Source organism: Corylus avellana, chromosome 5 (assembly GCF_965113065.1).
Source record: "Corylus avellana chromosome 5, dhCorAvel1.hap1.2, whole genome shotgun sequence".
Classification (NCBI taxonomy): domain Eukaryota; kingdom Viridiplantae; phylum Streptophyta; class Magnoliopsida; order Fagales; family Betulaceae; genus Corylus; species Corylus avellana.
The window spans coordinates 26,155,337-26,178,294 of NC_142494.1; the positions used below are offsets into that span (position 1 = coordinate 26,155,337).

At 34.7% G+C, this 22,958-nt stretch overlaps 1 protein-coding gene across 5 annotated transcripts; it reads right to left on the reverse strand.

The window, feature by feature from the left end:
• Nucleotides 1–265: 265 nt before the first annotated feature.
• On the reverse strand, nucleotides 266–11,728 carry SUA (suppressor of abi3-5). Of its 5 annotated transcripts, none has more exons than XM_059593271.2 (16): nucleotides 11,549–11,728; nucleotides 10,505–10,645; nucleotides 10,248–10,288; nucleotides 9,259–10,003; nucleotides 9,085–9,156; nucleotides 8,915–9,007; nucleotides 8,740–8,819; nucleotides 8,245–8,398; nucleotides 7,569–7,656; nucleotides 7,275–7,366; nucleotides 6,821–6,889; nucleotides 5,635–5,814; nucleotides 3,370–3,562; nucleotides 1,599–2,564; nucleotides 1,113–1,297; nucleotides 266–679 (listed from the first exon to the last, which is right to left on the reverse strand). In XM_059593271.2, exons 2-16 carry the CDS (start codon nucleotides 10,550–10,552, stop codon nucleotides 500–502), a joined length of 3,186 nt encoding a protein of 1,061 aa, XP_059449254.2. In that variant the 5' UTR covers nucleotides 10,553–10,645; nucleotides 11,549–11,728; the 3' UTR covers nucleotides 266–499. The 5 variants fall into 5 exon arrangements, with proteins under 5 accessions (XP_059449254.2, XP_059449255.2, XP_059449256.2 ...); XM_059593272.2 differs by having other exon boundaries at nucleotides 11,545–11,728; XM_059593273.2 differs by having other exon boundaries at nucleotides 8,245–8,395; nucleotides 10,505–11,728.
• Nucleotides 11,729–22,958: the final 11,230 nt, after the last annotated feature.

The window sequence follows — 22,958 nt, forward strand, 5'->3', positions numbered from 1 at the left end:
GTAGGCATTTTTGGTAATTTCACATGGTCGGCTGTTACATGGTAACTCATACCAAATTACTGACAGCAGGTGATGGATGGACGGGTGCAATCCTAATGCAACAACAATCATGCTTTCCAAGCACTGAATGCCTACCCCACTAGTATTTACGAAAAAAATTGAGTGCCTTTGTATATCCATGTCGCTTTCCAAATGCTCATTAGGCTTACCATGCTCCACCGTTTTGGTTAGAACTGTTCACCAGCAAAAAAATGGCTAACACGAGTAATCAAAATTTCAGATCTTTAAAGCACATTTGATTTTTTACAAGTGCTGAAAAGCTACTTTTTTACAAGAGAGAATTGAGTCAGACGACAACACCGTAAAACCAATAATTGCATGACCGACCCAAAAGCCTCTACAATGGAAACTATATTTTCTACAGCATTTGAAAGCTCTGCCACCATCTTCCTTCGTAAGTTTTATGTATCAGCTCCCTTTACTCCACGAGCAGCTTCAATCACGACATCTCCCGAAACCTGGCAAGCGCCTTCTTATGAATGAGAGTCTTGTAACTATCCCCGGCCTGCACCTCAAGGCTAGGATCAAGTTTTTTCTGCTGACTACCAAGTCCTGCTCGTCTATCGACGGATTGTGCCTGGACTGGCTCTACCATTCCACTTCCATCCTTCCCTAATCCCTGCACACCAGAGGAATACCAAAACAAGAAAAACACAATCCCCCAAGCATAAATGTCAGAATCATGCAGAATTAGTGTTCCAAAGAAGAACCAAATGGCCACTGATACCATTCAGATGTTGAGGTGACTAAGTTATAAACAAGTACCAACACACCGTGTCTTATACAGAGTCCTCAGTTAGAAACAAAAGGGGAGAAAAAAAAGGGCAGTAACTAGAATAAGAGATTCTTGGGCATACCAAAGAATTATTTATTTATTTATTTAATAAAAAAACAAATAGAATTCTTTCTTTCTAATAATTAAATCAAATTCCACTGCTCAACCAGCAGAAAGAATAACCATTTCAATTAAATATTTAAATGGGCATTTCAGTTATATGTAACCACTAGATCAACAGTTCGTATTATTCAAAGTTCAAAGAAGGAAATGATACCGAGCCTTCATGCCAGCCCATGTTACGGAGCATCCGGTTGCCCACATTGCTCTCGTCAATCGCTTTGTCTGCAGTAATCACCTCATAACTGTTGATATTAGCATCTCCGAGTGCACGCCCCCCACCAACACCAGGGGGGAAAGGCATTGAATCCATAGAACCCTTCCTTAATGCAACATCTCGATCTTGGATGTTCACCAACAGTAAACAAACGGATTTCTCAGAAGTAGATACAGATATTGAGAGAGAGAGAGAGAAGTAAATGGACAATAAAGTTGGATAACTAAATTGGTAAATAAAACAACATTTGGCATATATCCAGTGGTCAGGGTTATTTATGGAAGGGTAACATTTCCAAACATATTGGAGCATTTTTTCTATGTACTAGATCCATAATCATTTACAGTTATAAAAAATTATAACATGAGCTTGTAAGACAGGACCAAAGGAATGCCATTAAAAGACAAATTGCTGAACAAAGCTTACTTGAATCACCAAATCCCAGATTAGATAGTTCGTCTCCAAGAGAAGATGAACCATACAAGTTCCTTCGCTCAGCTGCACGATCCCTATAGGGAGTTTGAGATTGCTCCTTGTGAATGGCAGCTGGATTAAGTGGCATTTCAGAAAACCTCCTCTTTCCGCTCACAGCAGCCCCAGGTGGTGTGTAGGTACCCAATGCAGATGCGTCCGTTTTAAATGGAGTTGCGACTGTAGGTATATCTGCATTTGCTGATAGAGATAAACCAGCAGCACTTGTGGTGACAGATGACGTAGAAACTACACCAGATGATCCTGAAGAGAAGGTTTCTGATCTCACTGTAGGTCTTCCAGAACCTCTAATGACCCCCATTATAGTCCCCCCTAAGCTGTTACTCACAGGCCTTGGCTTGACCGGAGACTCTGAATCAACAGCCGGGGCTGCAGAGGTGGTGGTGGGAGCTCCTGAACCAGACGTAGAATTATCTTTTGTTGATGTTGCATCAGTCTTAAACTTGCTCTTTGTGGATTGTCCAACAGAAAAAGGTCTATCATCAGCTGACCCAGATAGTTGATTGTCATCAAGAGCCACACGAGTTGCTTGCCCTTCATGACTCCTTTGCTTCCACATTGACAATACATTATTCATTTTCTTCTTATTAGCCAGAATACTGCTCTTTGAAGCGAGTTTTATCTCTTTTGACTTCTCCTTCTCTTTCTTCTCTGCAGCTATTGCTGCTGTTGCTGCAGCCTGTACTGCATCCGGTAATGAGGCAGCCTTCTCAACTGATGTTACAGTAGTAGCTGGTGCAGAGATGATTACTTTTCTATTACTGGAACCATCTGATGCCTTAGGGAGCTCAGATTGGTTACCAGGTGCTTTGTTGTCATTCTGATCAGTGCAAGGGATGTACTGCTGAGTTTGGTGGTCATATGAATACCAGACTCCACTGTTACCGTCATAATAAAGACCTAAATGTGGCAAGAACATACAAGAGAATCAAGAAAATTTCAATTCCAAAATGCACCTTGAGAGAGAAGTAATTTCTACTAAAAAAATTCATATTATTAGCATACATATCAAAATATGTTTGCAACTCGCCAGATAATAATGATCCAGTACATCAGCAAATTATAAACCACAGGTACCACAGATATATGTCTGAAGTTGGATAGGGACATTTTGAGGTTGATAGAAAGAAGTTAATAAGTAACCATATAAAAATTATATTCCATTGTTTCATTCTATTTTATGAAATGTAATACCAATAGAAGATAGAAGTGTCACAAAATAAAAAATCTAGAGATCATAGCTGTATAAGCCAAGAAGAGCGACTTTTTTTACGTTGCTCCACTAATAACAACACAAAACCTATGAAATAAGCAGCATGCAGAAAAATAGTTGAGCATCGTCAAGAGTGGTCCATAAATTTGAAACAAGAATATCCTGTTCTTCCTGGAACTACTCTATTTGTGTGTGAATGTCTGAACCTTTTTTTCCTTTGTAAGAAGTTGACCCAAGGGGGATGGGCAAGGGGAGATTCAAACTGAATGTATATAAATGACTTTGGCTGGACATTAGACTATGACTTGAAAAAAATCATTCCATGTAGCAGACAAGGAGACTAATTCATTCAGAGTAAATGACACCCAAAAAACAAGCCAGGGAAAATTCCATTTAAACATAATCAGCTTTTACCCCATTTTGTTTACAATGTCTGCAAAATGATTCAGATTCAGACAGCTTCAACATAACGCAGTTAGAAAACATACGAACCTGTATTTCCATCATAGTAGAACCCAGAAGCAGCATCATAGTAATAACCAGAAGCCTCATCCCATACAAATCCAGATTGTGGAGCTGAACCATCATTTTGAACTGCAACCTTCCCACCAGTGTGCTCCTTGCCACTGGTTGATTGCTTGTCATCTGGGTTATATTCTTTTGGTGCCCATCCAACAGCATCATACTAAAAGGCCAGAAACAAAGGAGCACAAGAATGCAATCCCATTAAAGACAATTATATAAGATTACAGAATCAGCAGCAAATGGAAAAGACAACAACATATAGTACTAAATATAAAATGCCTACAAAGAGTTGCAGGTAGATTATACGCCCCCATGGAGGAATTCTCTCTATTCAATTGCATATACATCAAGCCGAAATACAGGACAACAGTGGTATTCATAAGAAGGGATAAGTTAACATCAAAAAGGCCTGCAGCTCAAGCATCAAGTCCATATGCTGCAAGATATCTAAGTTTGGAAAGGGAAGGGTAGATAAAAGTGTACAACTGATACACCACATCTGAAGTTAGATTATAACTGTTAGAAACTTGTTAGAATTATAAATCTCTCTTGAGGTAATCCACTGCTAGATTAGTATTTTATAGGATATTCTATGTGCACCTCTACCATGTGACAAGACAGAACACTGCATGGGTCCTCCAAGTATCCACCCTTTCGTTCTGTTTCCCCCTTACAAACAAAAGAGAAATAATACCGTGCCTATAAAAGGTAAGATCACTTATGTGGTAAGTAATTTTTTATTTTTTATTTTTTACTTTTTTAAAAAAAGGGAATTGACTCTTGCAGTGCTGAGTGCTTTAGGAAAAATTAGCACCTTCACCATTCACCAAGTTTGATATTCCTCTCTCCATAGTGCTTCAAAAGAAAATACTCCTTCCGTCCCAAAATAAATGATGTGATATTAATGAAAATGTAAACTAGGGATCTTCCTAGAATTTCATTTCTTTATACTAGAGATGGCACAACTTTTAATACGACTCTTATTTGCTTTTTGATAAAAGGTGAGAGAATATAGGAAATTAAAGAAGTATGAACTATCGCTTTTGAAAACTTTCATATTTTTGGACAACCCAAAAAGAAAATCACATAATCTATTTTGGAACACAGAGAGTACATTTCTTTCCACATGTTTATATGTAATTGGTCTTCTAAAAACTAATATTTACACTGGAAACATAATTTATAAATCACTAAAAAAATACCAATCTGACCAACAATTGCAAGTGATAAAACTAAGTTTGGAACCTATTAAATCAGAAAAAAAAAAAAAAAAAAAAAAAAAAAAAAAAAGAAGAAGAAGAAGAAGAAGAAAGATATTAAATGGTGCAAATACATAGATTTTGCAAAAATGCAAGATGAAATAAGGAATGTGTTCAAAACCATAAAATCGTGTTGTCTTGCTCATATCAATACCATCTTTTCATATCAAGCACTGCGTAAAGAAAAGAAAAACTGGCAAATCTTTTTCAACAGCAGGAAAAGAACTAAAGAAAAAAAAAAAACCCTAAGTTGTAGAACTGTGAGAAGTCCAAGTTATTTCCCTGCAATGCTCTTCCATTTGTCTCCTCTGTAACCATTTAGTACAATTATCGTAAAACCCAAAAACCATTATTGGCTTCTCTTTGTTGACCATTTCCCCGCTCCACCTATGTGCCCTACTTCCTGATCCAATTTATGACAAGTTGAGTCTTATTTTATGTGTTGGGGTCTTTGTTTTCAACTTAGTTTAGGAGTCCTTTTAGATTACTTTACTGTTTTACTAAGGAATCCTAATCTGTGTTGGAAAAGGTTTAGCAATGGCCTATATAAAGGCCTCTATATAATCTCTAAAATACAAAGAACAAGTTCAATAAAAATCCAACAGCTTTCTTAAATCTTTTAGGTGTGATTCCTTCTTAGCAATGATTGCTTAGGAAACTTATGTGATTGCACGGGGTTCATCTTTTCTTTTTTTTTCTCCTTCAATTCACTGTTTTAATACCAAACAGCTATCAAATTCATTCAAAATTCATTATCTTTTATAACCTAACCAACCATTAGTCCTTAAACATCAAACCCTATCCAAGAAGTCTTCAAGAAATTACAAAGAAATCTAAAGATCCAATCAAAACTTATAAAATCACGTAACAACTTAACGCATGATTGTACAAATAGATACTATAAAAGAAACCCAAAACACACAAACACGTGTGCACACACAAACACACACCTACATATGTATATATAAAGCACCTGTTGAGCAAAAGTCGCTGCCTCAATTGCAGCAGCAGCAAGGCTACTTGACTGGCCAGATCCTGATGCGCCTGATCCTGGACCAAGGATGCTTTTTGCATATGCCACCCTCAAGATCTGCCCATTTTTTTCAAGATTTGTTCCATTCGTTGCTTCAAGAGCTTTTGTTGAATCCTCCACCTACAAAAAATGAAATCTACTGTTCTAGCTCCAATCAAAAACTTTCTGGCAACCAACCATACCATAATGCATGTTTCCTATCATCCCATATGGAGAATAAAATATTAGAAATATTCTTTTTCTCTGTTTCTCCATTTTTTATTTTTTTTTTTTTGGAGGGGGGGTTTGGGCCTTTCCGGGGAATGTAGTGCCCAAAGTACGTTTTAAAATGAATCTCACAAATCAGAAGGACCAAGAGTAAAGCTATCCACAACTTTAGAATGTCAAAACATATTCTACATGAGCCACATCATGATTTTGTTAACTTTAACAACCTCAACAGGCAATGCAATGGAAGCAATTTAAGCTTCATCATTTTTTTTTTCTTCCTAGCTAACCCAAATAGAAAAAACCAGATAGTGCTCCAACTCAATTATCATAGATTTTTAATGAAAATTCCATTTCATTCTCAAATCCGACCATCAAAAAGTTCTAATAATTTTTTTTTTCTTTTTTTTGGTCTGAACAAAATTTAGTTCGTTTAACACTAGCCTAAGCCAATGCAGAGCCTGATTGCAAACAGTATTCATTTTAACTACATGATTGAAAGCACAATCGCATATTCCGAGTAACAAAAGTATTAAAATTAGCAAAAATAAGAAAATAGGTAATTACTAATCAAGTTGAGCCACTCGTTTCACCAGACAATTTAACAACGGTTCCACCATTCAATTTAACAACTTGCAAGGTTCCCTTTTCGTTTTTTCCCTGACAACGTAAAACCTAAAGAACCCCACGAACACCACCTTCATTATATTAAAATCCATCTTAAAATAGGGTCAAAATATGTAGTAAATTTAAATTTTGAATCTATAAGCGTATCCAACATTTATACTTTCTATGCTACAATAGCATGTGTGTTTGCCATTTGGGAAAAGCAAAAATTGAAACCACGCTTCGAACATGAATAAAGGGCAAGGATAACATATTCAATTTGGCTCAACCACTAACAACGAAATAAACATACCGAATGAAAATGTACAAATGCAAATCCCCTTGAGACGTGAGTAAATTTGTCTCTGACAAGACGAAGGTCCTGCAAATTAAGATCAATAAAAATCATAACCAAGTGCTAAAGGGGACTAATTAAGAGGAAGGGGAATGCAGCCTCATTGTTTTAAAAAATATTTTTGGATTTGGCACCGGGTATCCAGAGCTTTGCTCCGACTAATCACAGGGGTGCATAAGCCCTCAGCAAGGAGTTTCTCACGAGTGCACCTTGGTTAATTCAAGGGGCGAACCCCCAATCTGATGGCCCCAAGAAGCAGTTTGCACTCAGTGGGTTTCGAACCTAAGACCTTGAAGAGCATACTCAAAGTCCCAGACTATCCAATGACTGAGCCAACCCCTTGAGGTTTCATTGTTTTAAAAAATATTAGAGTAAACAAAACCTTTTAATTATTTACTCAGCATTTTCATACCTTGATTGGAGCATGTTTGGAAAATTCATAACGAAGCATTTCCTCATCAGCATTTTCATCCAATCCACGAACAACCAAAACATGAGTAGGACCTGGATACATATCAGTTACATCAACTTATATATTGCAGCATATAATTAAATCTAACACCTTCCACTACTTGCTAGGCTTCTCTCTTGTACACGTCATGTGTACTTGGGTTGCGCCTTTGCACTTTTTATCGAATTTGCAATAACTTATTAAAAAAAAAAATTAAAATCTAACACCTGCCAGCAAAAAGCAAGAAGTACCAACCTGCCTCCAATCCTTTCTTTCCTAATGGTGCTGGATTTGATAAAGAAATATCTGCTGGGGGAGCATCATCACTGCGTGGCTCATTACACTGCAGCAAAGGGAAGAAAATAAACAAAAAATGAGATCTAAATAAAAATTGCAAACACCAAAGTTATATAATACACAAGCCTCAATTTTACACATTTTATCATTAGTTCATGCCCCACATATTAGCTCTGTCCGGCAGAACTTAGTAACACTAATTACGTTCAATAAACCACCAGGTAAAAGATAGACAAAACTGCAACATGATAAAGCTGACAAACCCTTTTTTTTTATATGAATAACATGATAAAGCTGACATACTGGTCCTGCACATGTATGCGAGGCCTTTGCCCAAGCAAAAAATAACATAAAAGGCCCAAAAAAAAATCATCAGACAATAATAGTTAGCTGACTGTCTCCTGAAAAGCAGGCCCACCCATGAATGAATGCAAGTGTGCTCACCTATTGAATATAGCGAGCATTGGACTGTCATACGACATAAGTAGACTAGTTATAGAGCTAGAGAAATAGAGTGTGATTCAGTATTCTGCCAGATAAAGCTGACTCTTTGAAGAAAAAATTTCTTTCATCACCATAAACCAAGTAAAGAAATAGGGTAATAAAATGCAAACGTAAAAAAGAAAAAAGAAACCTGGAAGCAAGATGTCCGCCGGGCAAAATTGACACAGCCACAAGAGTTGCACATCCAATCAGATGGTACTGTAATGCCTTTATGGTTAAAGTGGCCTGATTTCGCACCATTTTCTTGACCAAATGGTCCACCTGCCCCACCGGTTGGCTTACTACTGCAACAAAAAACTTTTCACCAAGTATACTTGCAACAACAAATCAACCATAGAATTGGCATGGATTTAAGATATATAAACTAGCACTTTCATCGCAATAAACTAATACTAATGGTAAATATGTTCCACTTCAACTGAAATGACCATAGTAAAATTAAACTTCAACCAGATTTCACCCTGTCTTAGCTCAAAACTGATTTTTGTATTCACAACTATGATATCAACACGGAATAAATAAGCCTAGAATTTAATATCTATAAATAATAAGCACAAGTGAGAATAGAACACAATCTTATCAGATAGAATAACAATAACTAAATGAAGATTGTAGGAAAAACTACCTATACTCAAAAAAAAGCTTTCTTCCATCCACAACAAGACCATCATCACCAATCTTGTCCATCATTGAACGCGCTGCTCCCTGTTCCAGAACAATAAGTTTCCATATAAACATTCATTTTAAACAAAATAAATTAATAAATAAATAAAAATTAACAAGTTGAATATAAGAGTCACCACAGAAGGAAAATCAATGAAAGCAAATCCACGCGAGATCCCAGAGTTTCGCTCTTTGATCACACGGACATGACGAAGGGGTCCCCATTCAGCCTAATAGTCACACAAAAATTAGTTTTTGTCAAAGAAATAAAACAGTAGTATTCAGAGCCAGAACATCAAAACATTACAAGGATCTGGTACAAATCTTCCTCAGTCGTCTTCTGTGAAAGGCCCTTCACAACAATGGTGGCAGATGGGGCCTACAAGGAAACAGGATTCTCACTAAAGCCATCTATCATGCAAAAAACAGGAGAGACGATACATCGAATACAAAATATATATATTTAACAGTTAAAGCATACCACAGCATACTGCTCACGATGACGCTTCTCTTCACGCTCCCTTCGCTTATCAGTCCTCTCATGCCGATCATCATCGTAGCTATCCTCTCGATGACTTCGACCATGGCTTCGACTGCGAGGGGACCTTGATCTAGGCCGATCATCATGCCCCCGGGACCGGGAGCGTTCATGCCTTTTATGTGGACTTGGATCTCTTTCCCGACTCAAACCTCTCTTATCACGGGATTCACGCCGCCTCCAATTACCATCTCTCCTACTGCCTCTTTCATAATCAGAATCATAACTATGCCGGCCAAAGTCATAATCCCTGTCACGGCTATCCTCCCTGCTTTGATGGGAGATGCGGGACCTATAGTCATAATCATCATACACATAATCATCACGTTCACGTCCCCCAAACCTGCCAGGTCTGTCGAATTCATGATCACGATAGGTATCAATACTACGATAGCCATCCCCAAACTTATCAAATTCCTGAATTGCATCAATCTCATGATCCCGAAAAGTATCCATCTCATGGTATGAATTAACATATGATTTCTCATGTCGCCTAGATTCCCTATCAAGTGGATAGTCCTCTTCATAACTTCTTCTTCTTGATTGCGGCCAAAGACCAATAGCAGGCGGTGGTGGTGGATAGTTCTCCCTATCCAAAACGTCACGATGGAAGGCATTTCTTGGATAAACATTATCTCTTGAATATCTTTCATCTAAAAACCTCCTCTCATCGTAGGAAGCACCAACCCTGCCAAAAGAACATAAAATGGGATGCAAGAGAAAAGATAAAATGTGATATAACACACTCCAAATAAAATAACCAAAAAACAATTGGTCAATATCAATAAACAACAAAATTTCTTGCACAATCACACATCAAATAAATACCAATAGAACTAACCAATAAAGTTACATATGTTTTTAATTGAACACCTATACCCACGAGTACTAAATTACCCTGGTGATGATGATAAGCAACTGTCAGCACTCACCTGAAGTTTGGCTCATTTACAGCTCCATAACCCTCCAGAGCCTGTGAATTCAAGAGAATAAGCTATGTCAGCCACAAATAATCAATCATGATATGAGCTTAGGCAAATCCAGTCCATATCCTCACTGCCCCACGGCTTTCCCTAATTTTTCTTTAGGGATGAGATGCCCCAAAAAAAATGGACAATCACATGTGCCCTAATAATTTCTTGTTTTATCATCCCATATAGGTGATTATTAAGGAGGAAACCACAATTACGCTGTTATTATCCCATCCTTGCTGAAGACCATAGCGACCAGGATCCATTTCTTGCAAGCAAAACCCCCGTCAGCGTCACCCCCTGAAAGGCTCTTGGTGATCGTTCAGAAGATTCAGGAGCAGAATGTATGAAAACCTCTCCTGTAATATATGCACAAACAGAAACAGTTACGCCATGATGAACCAAGAACCAGTAACTCCCATGAGTTGACCTTGGCCCCTCTCTCATAACCGGAATCCTCAAAATCAAACCCTTTCCACAAATTCAGTAACACCCATCTTCGAATTCTCTTATCACACAAAACAGAGGAAGGTCTTGATTGTAGAAACCATCAGCTAATAAATCATGAATACTATCCAAAGTGACGCACAGAAGGATATCAATCTTGAAAAATCAAATCCTAAACCAAATGTCAGATAAACACATATATTTCACAACTTAGCAATCAACATCTGTAGCAGAAAAGGACAATTTTTCTTTCCATCTTTTTTCCGCTTATCATGAGGAAACACATACAAAATAGCACCTATAAAACATGGAAATGCTTTCAACACAAGATGGGTCATACCGTCTTTGCTTGGTTCCTCCACTGAGCTACTAATTTCTCATTTGACAATGCATCTACGAGCAGTTACAAAACTTTTGATGTGTGATTTTTTGGAGACCTTTTCTTTTCCAGCTAAAACAAAACTTTCTCATGGTAAAATTTTAAAACCAATCATAGAACTGATTACGAAAAAGAAAATTATAAAATGTCGTTTTCGAATAAATTATGAGTGTATAATTCACGTGTATGTGTGTGTTTGTACATCTTTGGAGAATCAAATTAAGATTGCGAAACAGTTAACGAGAGAAAATTAATGAAAGACCGAGAAATTGAGTCTCAATAAATTCAGAAAAAAATAAAAAGAAGAAGAAAAAAGAGCGTATTCAACAAAGAAGCCACGGAATTATTGAACAAAAATTGATGTATCAGTGAATCTGTAAAAGGACCAAAACCCTAATTCGAGAAGAAGAAGATGAAGGAAGACCCACGTACATACCAGGAGGATGTGCGTATGTGGGTCGGATTCGATTCGATCCGATCTAGGTCCGTCTATCTTCTCCTTCTCCTTCTCCTTCTCCCTCTTCCTCTTGTTGATTTCGCTGTTTCTCTAGGGTTTTATTTTCTCAGCCTCTTGACTCTGAGTCTGATGCCACGACATACAACCAAAAGTCCCCTGCATTGGTTTTGGGAGAGCTAAACGTTAATAAGGGTATTATTGTGGTGTTTGTTAAACACTTAAACACCACCATTTCAAAATAATATTAATCTCATTTTTCTTGGAAAAAAATAACATTGAAACATACTTACTTTTTATATTACATTATTCACATTTTATATCACATCATTTATTTTTTATTATTATTTAAATAAAAAAATCACTGTAAAAAATAAATGATATGATATAAAATGTGAATGATGTAATAGAAAAACTGATAATGTTTTAATGTTAGTTTTTTGGAAAAATAAGATGAATAGAGTGTTAGTGGAATGTTGTATGTACTTGTGGATGAATTTGGGCAAATTTTTGGATACTATATATTTTGAGGTTTGTTTGGCAAAAAAAAACATATTTTGAAAGGTTTGGGCTAATGATTTTATTTAAGTTTTTATTCTAGCCACACCAGGGCTTTAGCGTAACATTCAAACTAAGGTCAGTAACTCAGTTACGAAGATGGTATTTTCACATTTTGCACTACCACGGTTGATAAATACAGAATTTTCACCAACCTTGTTGTCAACGACATGTCAACTATAGTGACAGTCGATAATGTAGTCATCTCTTCTAACCTCTCATATGATTATATGGTTAAGCAAAGAAATTGAAAAGGTCGGTTTGCAATGTTGGTTGGTTAGAAAAATTATTCCACCTATCAAATCAACTTTGCCGAAAAAGAAAAAGGAGAAAAAAAACAAAAAATGCCGCCTACCAGGCGCCTGTTAGGCGGTGACGGTCGATTTTCGGACGGTATGCGATGTATAGTGACTTTGCACGGCCTTTAGGCCTTACTTAAAACTGCCATAGAATGGTCCATGACTTTTTTTTTTCTTTTTTTCTTCTTATTAATCAATTTTTATTTTTTGTTCTCTTTTATGAGCAAATGACTACTACAAGGCAATGTAATCGATAATGAAAGAAAGGGAGTGGAATTAGAGTAATGCTGCTTACAATTTCACTCCCACATTATTATTCTCACACTTTTTTACGTGATTTTTAAAATTATTATTTGATTAAAATTCAACAGACGTTCAAAATTTAATAATATTTTTAAAAACCATGTAAAAAGTTATAAAATAAGAATATGAGTAGCATTATTCGTGAAAATATTAGAATGGATCATGATGCATAGCAATATAAGGTTTGTTGCACTATGTTTGCCAGATGTTTTAAGGGAGACAAAATTAAAAATAGTTGAAAAAAATAATAATTACAAAAATTAATCCCAAATATAACGTGTAAGAGTCCTTTATTTTTCCAACCTCAATTTTATACGTTGAGTTTGAAGGGGATGTTAGAATATTTGATATTATTTATTTCATTATGTTTTCTTACATATTTTATGATTTAGTTTAGGGTTTCTTGTCCACTACTTTTTCTCTCTCTATAAATAGAGAGCTATGTAAACATGTCATATCAATAGAAGAGAATAATACAATGTAGTCTATTATTATGTTTCCACTCTCTCTCTCTTTTCTCTCTCCTTCTTCCCCTCTATTATATATTCACAATATATTTAACACCCCGACTCCACCAATTAATGGCAATTTGAAAGTCCAAATGTGACTCAGGAGACAGCTGCTATGATGGAGTACAAAAGAAAAGGAAAGAATCGCTATAATGGTTAAGTTTTCAATGATGACAACTTTGAAGGGATCTTAAAAAAATTTTTTAAAAAAATAGTGCTTGATAATAGAAGTCCATAAGGTGAAATTGAGATATAATGCAATTATATATTTATATTCTTTGCTATTAAAGTAGGCAAATTGTAAGACAATAATTGCAGGGCCTACCTACTCGAGCAGAAGTTCAGATAGCTTGATACCTGCTTGGGCAGATAAACTCTATAAAGGGTCATCTCACAACCGCTTACATATAAGGATGTGAGAGAGCAGTGAAAAATAGTTTTATACAAATAATAAGCGCGAACAATTTTACGCCCAATGAAAGTTAATTTTTTTTTCTTTATCAACTAAAAATATTATTTTCAGATTAATCAATATTGTATCAACGTCAAAACATAGTAATGTTACAAGTACAAGTTCTTCTTGTATCCCTCTTGAGTCCCTTCAAGAATGATGTGACTATTAAAATTACCATTGGGCATGTGATTGATCATTACTGAATTTTGATCAAATGATAATTTTAATAGCCACATCATTCTTAAAGAGACTTAAGAGAAACACAAGGAGAATTTACTCGTCAAAACACTCCAACAAATATATATTTTTAAAACATATTTTAGGCCGAAACACAGGAGCGGAAGATCAATTTGAAAGCTGCAATGGACGAAGGAGCCCATTTGGCGGGCAAGAGGCTGATCGTAGACATTGAGGACTAGGCCAATCCATATTCCTCATGGGCTCCATTGACTTGTCTTGCTAATTGGAGTGCATGGGTCCAGGCCTCATAATTGTTGGATTGAGATTCCCAACAATTCTTGTGAAGTACAGGAGCTGCAATTTGCATGATATTATGAAACTCAAAGTACAAGGAGGGCAAATATATATTAAGGCAAATTACTTAGTGAAGTTTGAGTCAATAAGGAGTATTATTCCATTTTTATAGCGTTTGAAGTCAATAAAGAGTATTTAGTGGTGTTAGAGTTTAGTTATCATTTGAATTTTTTCGATTAATTGTTATTCTTCTACTTATATCTCTATTTAAATCACGATCAATTAATAAAGAGTATCAAAGTTTTTTTTTTCATAATTTTATTTTATTTTATTTTGTAGAATAATAGAGTGATTATAATAGATAGCAAAAACGCATTAAGCATAACGCTCTACAGAAATAATATCTTAAATACATAATGGAATTTTCTTAATGAGCTCTTTTTTCACGGTGAGAAATAACGCTTCTTTAGCAAGGTGATGAACTGCCTCATTGAGGCCTCGTTTAACATGATTAACCTTCCAACAATAAAGATAATTTAACACCCCTCTAACTTCCTCAATAAGATGTTTATAGTGATAACAGTTCCTCCCATACTTCTTAAGTGCCTTGCTCCACTTAGAGAGCATCATCTTCCAGGATTACCCTATTAAATTTTAGTTCACGACAAAAATTGGTTGCTCTGAAAGTCGCAAGAGCCTCTACAATATCTGGCTCAATAATATAGTTTCTTGGCGAAGACAAAGTCGCCACAAAGTTTTTTTTTTTTTTTTTTTAATAAACTCTGTATTTGTCAAAAGATTTAAATTCCCTTTAAGAACCTATCTAACAGGAACCAAAAAGAAAAGTTATATATATAGACCAAAGAGGACATGGGATGACTTCTGGTGTCACTTTTTTGAATTTTATCCCGATTTGGAGGTGGCGGCGTCTGCAAAAAGGACAATGGAAGATCTGAAGCTCGATTGAATGTTCTGTCTCTATTGCATTCTTTACTAGTGTACTATTCATATTAATGACTCAGTTAAATCTCCATATTACCAACACAAAATGGACTTGGGTACGCTAAAATGAGAAGATTTTCACTACCCATAATCACGTGAGAAGATTTTCACCACCCATGATCAGGGGCGGAGCCAGATGTTCACTCAGCGTCAAAATTTTGTCTATAAATAAAAAAATAAAAAATAATTAAATATAAAAAATCATGGTCAAAGGGTTGATAAGCTCCAATTTGTAGATATGCTATTCGGATTTGATCTCCATCACTAGAATGATAATCAAAATTTTTTTTTAGGATCTTGATTTTGGCAAATTTGCTAAATTTACTTCAACATGAACTCGTTTAGAACTTGACTGGAGTTCAATAGAATTATTGTTTTTCTTCATAATCTCAATAACTATAATTATATATTTATACAATTAAAATATGAAACAAAATTAAAACAAGTAATTTAAAATAACAATTTAAGTTTAAATATAAAAAATTAATTATATACCTTTATGTTGGGGCTTCAGGCTTGAATGCTTGAAATTGAAAGTGAAAAGAAAAAACGCAGAAGAAGAAAATCCCTTGGCTTGACAATTCCTCTCCTTCACTCCCTGGAATTAATTGACAATAGCTCTAGAAAAAAAAAAAAACAAAACAAAACAAAACAGTACTAGGCTCAGTGTTGTGCAGTTCTAAAAAAATCTTTTTATCTCATTTTACATTGCACACACGCCTGTCTGTACCTTTTTGTTTTTTGTTTTTTGATTTTTTTGTTTTTTTTTTGTCTATTGTTTGCTTTGCAATGAGGACGCCAGTACACTTTTTATTATAAATTTTTTTTAAAAATGTTTTTCCTCATTTTTTGCACACTTTTCTGAACTCTGAAGCCTTTTTGTTTTTGTTTTTTTCTTTTTCTCTTCCACCCTTACTTTTATCTTCATCCTTACGCCTTCTGACTTCTGAACTTTCCCGAAAGTTACAGTCACAACTCATAAATACTCAATCACTCAAGTTTCAGGACTCAAGGTACATATTTGTCCTCTATAAATGCGTTGAGGGGGCGGGGGCATAATGCCTTTTTTTTTTTTTTTTCTTTTTTTTTTTAACCAAGGGTAAGTAAGGGGATCGAATTTTTAGGAGTTGCCTCCTCCCTCCGCCCCTGCCCATAATAGGTTTCGTGCTATCATGCTATTATGCTGCTAAAATCCCAAAAGTCATTGAACAATCTCTAAGAGCATATTTGGGTTTGCAACGAGTTTAAAGCATCAAAAGCTCGTTTTAACTAAAGTACGATCGTTTGGTAAAATGGTTGTGAAAGGGCTTTTAAAGTTTCAAACGTTCAAACTCACGTTTGAGCGTAAACTGGATAATGAAGCTTCTGCTCAAACGGACAATTAGAATAAAGGCGCGCCGCAATTTTGTGATTAGTGAAATATATACACAAACAAATATACCCTTACAAATTTCACAAAATGACAACCAAATCCATATATAAGCATCTCTTCCCACCTTTCGATAAATCATTAAATCCTTCTCGTTGCTGCGGCTAGAGCTGCTCCAGAGCGAGGGAGATCCAAGCAGGTGAGCTATAGCTCCGTTTAATTTTGCTTTTGCTCTTTTTTTTTTTCCCAATAAAACACATATTTTGCATTTATTACAGAACACATATAGGAAAAATATAGATGAACATCGAATAGTATAGGGAATAGATAGAAGGGAAGAAGATAAATGAGAGATAACTCACCTGCCTGGATGGTTTTAGGCGTCGTGAGAGTGAGATGGGTTTGAGAGTGAGACAGTGATAGAAGATGGGTTTGAGTGTGCAATGGGAAAGCCCCCACGTGTGTTCTTCTGCCCAAAAAAACAATATGAATTATCCTCCATTGCAACACGCTATATACAATATTTTTTTAAAAGAAAAAGAAAAAGATAAAGATAAAGATAAAGATAAAGATAAAAAAAAAAAAAAAAAAAAAAAAAAAAGACCTACCCCACTTGGCTTCATAATTATCCCACATGGGTTTGAGGTGGGAAAGCCCCCACATGGGTTGGAGTGTACACCATGCTCATTATATATATTAGGGACGGAGGAAGGGGGGACTACTTCATAATTATCCAACATGGGTTTAAGTGGGCACTGGAAAAGCCCCCACATGGGTTGGAGTGTACACCATGCTCATTATATATACAGGGACGGAGTATACACCATGCCCACGCCACTTGGGTACCATCCATAGGGTTGGTTCCTAATAATATTGGTGGCATAGATGCTGCAGCTGTAATGCTTGATGAAGATGACATTGTTGTAGAAGGTTTAAATGTTTTGAATGATGAACCAAATCTCAATATATACATATGGCATTGATGATATTCCTGCTGATTTAGATATGCGGGATAAAAGAAATAAGAAGTTTGGTCTTGCGGTTCAATGTAAGAAAATAAAGAAAGGAGTTCAAATCGTTAGTCAACATTTGAGTTGTATTTGTGATGTAATAGAAAGTAAGAATACATTGACATCTAAGAGCTATGATACACCTGGATGTAATATTGAAGAGATTATGGATATTAACATCCTTAAGTTTTCAACAGAGTATTTCTTAAGAGATCACATAGAAAGATGTTTGTGACTATTAAAGAGTCATGGTTGAAGATTGACTTTATCAAGCGAATAGAAAATAGAGAAATTAATCGTCGTAGCATGGAATAATCTTGTTATTTTTTAATGTTGTTTTGTTATGAACTATTTGAAAAGTTATAAGGATTTATTTGAATGTTATTTTTTTTTTCTCTTTTTCTTATTTTTATGGGTGCTTATTATATATTTATTTATTTATTTTTATTTTTTTCCCTTACAGACATGGACAATAGTGATTATAGCACTCAAAATGATACAAGTGATAGTGATTATGGTGAAGAGGAAAATGAAAATGAAAATGATGTTTTTATTCTAGCAGCTGTAGCAGTAAAATTTGTTGAGAACTATTATATGCCATGTATTGCAAAAAAACCTTGTAGAACCTCTTTTCAAATGGGATAAAAGTAGGTTATGGAGATTTTACAAAGTAATCTTGATAGGTGCAAACAAAATTTCAGAATGGAAATATACGTATTCATTTACTTGTGTAAAGAGTTGAAGGAAATATATCATTTAGGAGGTACTAGGAAATTAACTGTTGAACAGTTGGTAACTATGTTTTTGAATACTTTAGGCCATGGGTTTGAGAATAGAATAGTGGAAGAAAGGTTTCAACATTCAGGATAAATAATTAGTAGACATTTTACTAGTGTTTTAATGGCCATTTCGAAAATGACGATTGCCATTATTAATCATATTGATAGGGAGTTTAGGGATGTTCCTAGCAAAATTCGTGATGATGAGCGGTATTGGTCATAGTTCAAAGATTGTATTGGAGCCATTGATGGAACCCATGTGCCAGTTAAAATTTTTCCATTAAAACAAATACCATATATTGGTCGAAAATGGACTCCTACTCAAAATGTTATGACTGTTTGTGATTTTTGTATGTGTTTCACCTTTGTTTGGGTTGGATGGGAAGGTACTGCACATAATACACTTATTTTTTTGGACGCTATTCGAAAGGAAGAATTAGGATTTCCACACCCACCTAGAGGTTTGTATTTAATAAAAATAACAATTATGAATTATACATGAAAAAAATATACTATTCAATATTTTTTATGACCGTTATTCGTATATTTTTTGCAGGAAAACATTACTTGGTAGACATAGGATATCCTCGCAGGAAGGGATACATGGGGCCATACAAAGGGAAGCAATATCATCTACTAGACTTTCGTTGCAGAAGCCAACCGATGGGTATGCATGAAATTTTTAATCATGCATATTCATCACTTAGATGCACTATTAAAATAACATTTGGAGTTTGAAAAAATAAGTGGAAGTTATTATATTGTATGCCGAATTTTTCTTATGATAAACAAGTGAAAATCGTGGTGGCTTCTATGGCTCTTCATAACTTTTTAGGAAGCATGTAATAAAGGATACTGAGTTCCAACTATATGATGATGATGAGAATTTACTACCTACTAACAGTATTTGCAATCACGAAGCACAAGATGAGTCAAGCATGCAACAATTAGAGATGTCTAATGAAAATTCTATGAACATTGAGCGTGATCATATTACTAATCTACTTATGACCCGTTAATTTTTTTTATTTTTTTAATGTTGTTTTGTTATAAACTATTTAAAATGTTGTAAAGATCTCCTTGAATGTTGTTCTTTTTTATGTGTTAAATGCTTTGAAGTGTTGTAGTGTTAAAACGTGTGTTAAATACTTTAAATAATTTAAAAAATAAATAAAGAAAATTATTAACATCACTTTTTATTACATATAAGTACAAAAGAAAGAAAATGTTGACGTTTTGTTACATAAAACCATTATAAAATAATTTTTACTTGTGAAAGCTAGCAATTAAACATTTTTATATAAAAATGTTGGTATAAAATGGAAAAGAAAAAAAAAATCATTACCAACCTTAGGCCTTTATTGAAAAACATATAATGATTTCACGTAAAATGACGTATATTTGATGAGACATGCAATGATTTTTACTTGTGAAAGCTGACATTAAACATTTTTATATAAAAATGTTGGTATAAAATGGAAAAAAAAAAAAAAAAAATCATTACCAACCTTAGGCCTTTATTGAAAAACATATAATGATTTCACGTAAAATGACGTATATTTGGTGGGACATGCAAAATTACTCTATTTTTTTAATGAGAAAAAACAACCAAATAAGGAAATTAAAGACCATATCTTACCGCCATAAATGATACCTTTCTCCAAACGGGAAGGTATAATGTGTTGGTTGTGGTGTATGGCTCGCGACAATGATGATATAGATCGACTCCATACTTGTCTATCAACGTATTGAATGGACCTATGAAGCCACGTGTCACTGATAAATCAATAAACTTTGAATTCAGGATTTGACTCCCTGCTGTGCTGGCATTGCCATAGTACTCCAAGCTTTGCAGTCGGTACGTCGACAAACTTACTCATCATTGTAGGCTACTACAGTAGTTACGATGATTGATGTGGACAGCATGTCGTAAAAAATATATATCCCAAGTTCAGTGTCGAATTAATATATGTAATGAAATCTTATCTTATCTATAAATATGTAACGAAATCTTATCTTATCCGATGAAATCGGGTCTCATCTGCTTTTCATGCTCTTGTAGAATCTTGTGGAACAACTTTTTAAAATTTTGTTAATGGATTTAGGTTGTATTTTGTTCATAATGTTATTAATTTAACTTTTCACGTGGGCAGGCCAGGCCGTAACAATCTAAATGGGGATGATCCAGTGATTATTGTTGGAGGGCTATTTGGACATATTTTGACTGTTTTAGTGAATTAAATATAATTATTTAATTAATATTTTAACAATTATTTATCTAAATTTTTTAAATAAATAATGCATTAAGCTAGCAAATGTTTGGATAAATTTATATTACATTTTATTTCTCCGTTTAATAATGTTTTCAAACAATGATTATGTTTTTATATTGTTTGGAGTACATTATACACTACAAAAAACCAATTTTTTTTATGACAGGAGATTTCTGACGTGTTCTAGTGTCCGACACGTCAGAAAAATTTTCTGACGGGTCTGTTCTGACGCATGTCGATCCTCAGAAACATAGATGTCAGGAAAAAATATTTTATGACGTGTGAGTGGATACCACGTCAGAAAATTCTGACGTTTTATCCACCGACACGTCAGAAAATATTTCTGACGTGTCATTTCTGCAACGTCAGAAAAATTCTGACGTTGCAGAAATGACACGTCAGAAAAATTCTGACGTGTGAACGTCAAAAATTTTCACTACGTTGTAGTTTGCACACGTTAGCAGATTTCTGACGTGGCAGAAATGCCACGTCAGAAACTCCTGACGTGGCATAAAACACCACGTCAGAAAATTTCTGACGTGGTGTTTATGCCACGTCAGGAGTTTTCTGACGTGGTAGAAACACCACGTCAGAAATTTTCTGACGTGGTGTTTTATGCCACGTCAGGAAATTAGGTTTTTTTTTTTTTTTTTTTTTTTTTTTTTTTTTTCGATTAACGTTGGAATTCTGCTTTGCACGATTTTTTCCCCTGTTTCCAATTTCCATACTTTTTTCCCTGTTTCCAATTTTCCAGGAAATCTGGCAATTTCCTGTACACTTTTAATTGGCAATTTCCAATATCTTCCCTGAATTCAATTTATTTCAGTTTATACAATTCAATCCAATGTTTGGTTTACACTCCTGTACACGGAGAATTCAATTTCCTGTACACTCCTGTATTGAATTGGCAATCCAATGTTTGGTTTACAATTTGTACAGAATAAACCAATTTTTTCATGTCATCTTTCCTAAGCATCCTATGGACAAAAAACAAATGGCATGATAAAACCATTCTAACATACGAAAGGATGTGTATGTCCAAAAATTCAGTTACATATAATACAATTCGACATTCATATCTATCAACAAAAGAAATAAATAGAGACAAGCATTAAATAACTGGTAGGTCATTGAGTCAATTCAACAATTATATTATGATATATGTCAAACCAAAATCGAAAACAAAATCAAACCAAACTAATACGTCCTATGTCCAACCATACTTGGCAACAACATCCATGAGCTCCTCATACCGCTATTTCCAAAGGTTTCCCAAATAGCTTGATGTATACACACGTCAGAAATCTACAAGCTTCTTCACAATCTGCGGTAAGAAATAAATTCAAAGATCATAAAACTCTACAAATAGAAAGAACTACTCTACTCTATCATGTGTAAGACAATACTGAATAAAGTATAAACTTTCCTCCATGGCCTAGCAAACATATTTTTAATAAATCAGATTCGAGAATGTATAACTTCAATCCACCTATATATTTTTTGACCACTTAATTATAAAGCAACAGTGAGGAACTCATAATTTAGACAACACATACATACGTAAGCGGTTGACAAACCCGAAAACCCTTAGTCTAACCAAAACTAGCAGTTTACCATGAACTAACTATTAAACCTCAAACTTGACATAGTTACAAGAGACCCAACCTAATATATTAAACCTCAAACGAAGTATTGACTAAACATCCATTTAATGCAACTTACTATTTATCATATGCATATAATTATATCGATTACAAACATGCAGTCAATACGTCAATCATATACAAACAAACAATAACTATTGTTTGAAATATAGTTTTGTTTGACACAACTAAACAATAACAAAAATTCTGAATAAGTTTACCAACTACGAACTCACATACAAGGCTCAATCTAGGTCGATAGCTTCCTCATTCGACGTGTTCTCCGCAATACCTGGAGATGATAATACAATCAATCAAGAAGCAATAAGTATCTTTCTTATCAATAAGCAATGAGTACACTTATAAATCATCATCAATGCAATATCTATATATATATATATATATATATATATATATCTTCCGACTGGAAAGTAAGATCCTTCTAAAATTACTATTTATCATATGCATATAATTATATCGATTACAAACATGCAGTCAATACGTCAATCATATACAAACAAACAATAACTATTGTTTGAAATATAGTTTTGTTTGACACAACTAAACAATAACAAAATATATAATATGTTTACCAACTACGAACTCACATACAAGGCTCAATCTAGGTCGATAGCTTCCTCATTCGACAACTTCTCCGCAATACCTGGAGATGATAATACAATCAATCAAGAAGCAATAAGTGCCTTTCTTATCAATAA

Excerpts from the sequence above, each read along its gene's own strand:
- SUA (XM_059593271.2), bottom strand. The coding sequence starts at position 10,552 with ATGGATCCTGGTCGCTATGGTCTTCAGCAAGGATGGGATAATAACAGC. Across the intron at positions 7,367-7,568 it reads AAAGAAAGGATTGGAGGCAG|GTCCTACTCATGTTTTGGTT; the intron begins GTTGGTACTTCT and ends ATATGTATCCAG. Across the intron at positions 680-1,112 it reads TGGGCTGGCATGAAGGCTCG|GGATTAGGGAAGGATGGAAG; the intron begins GTATCATTTCCT and ends TCTGGTGTGCAG.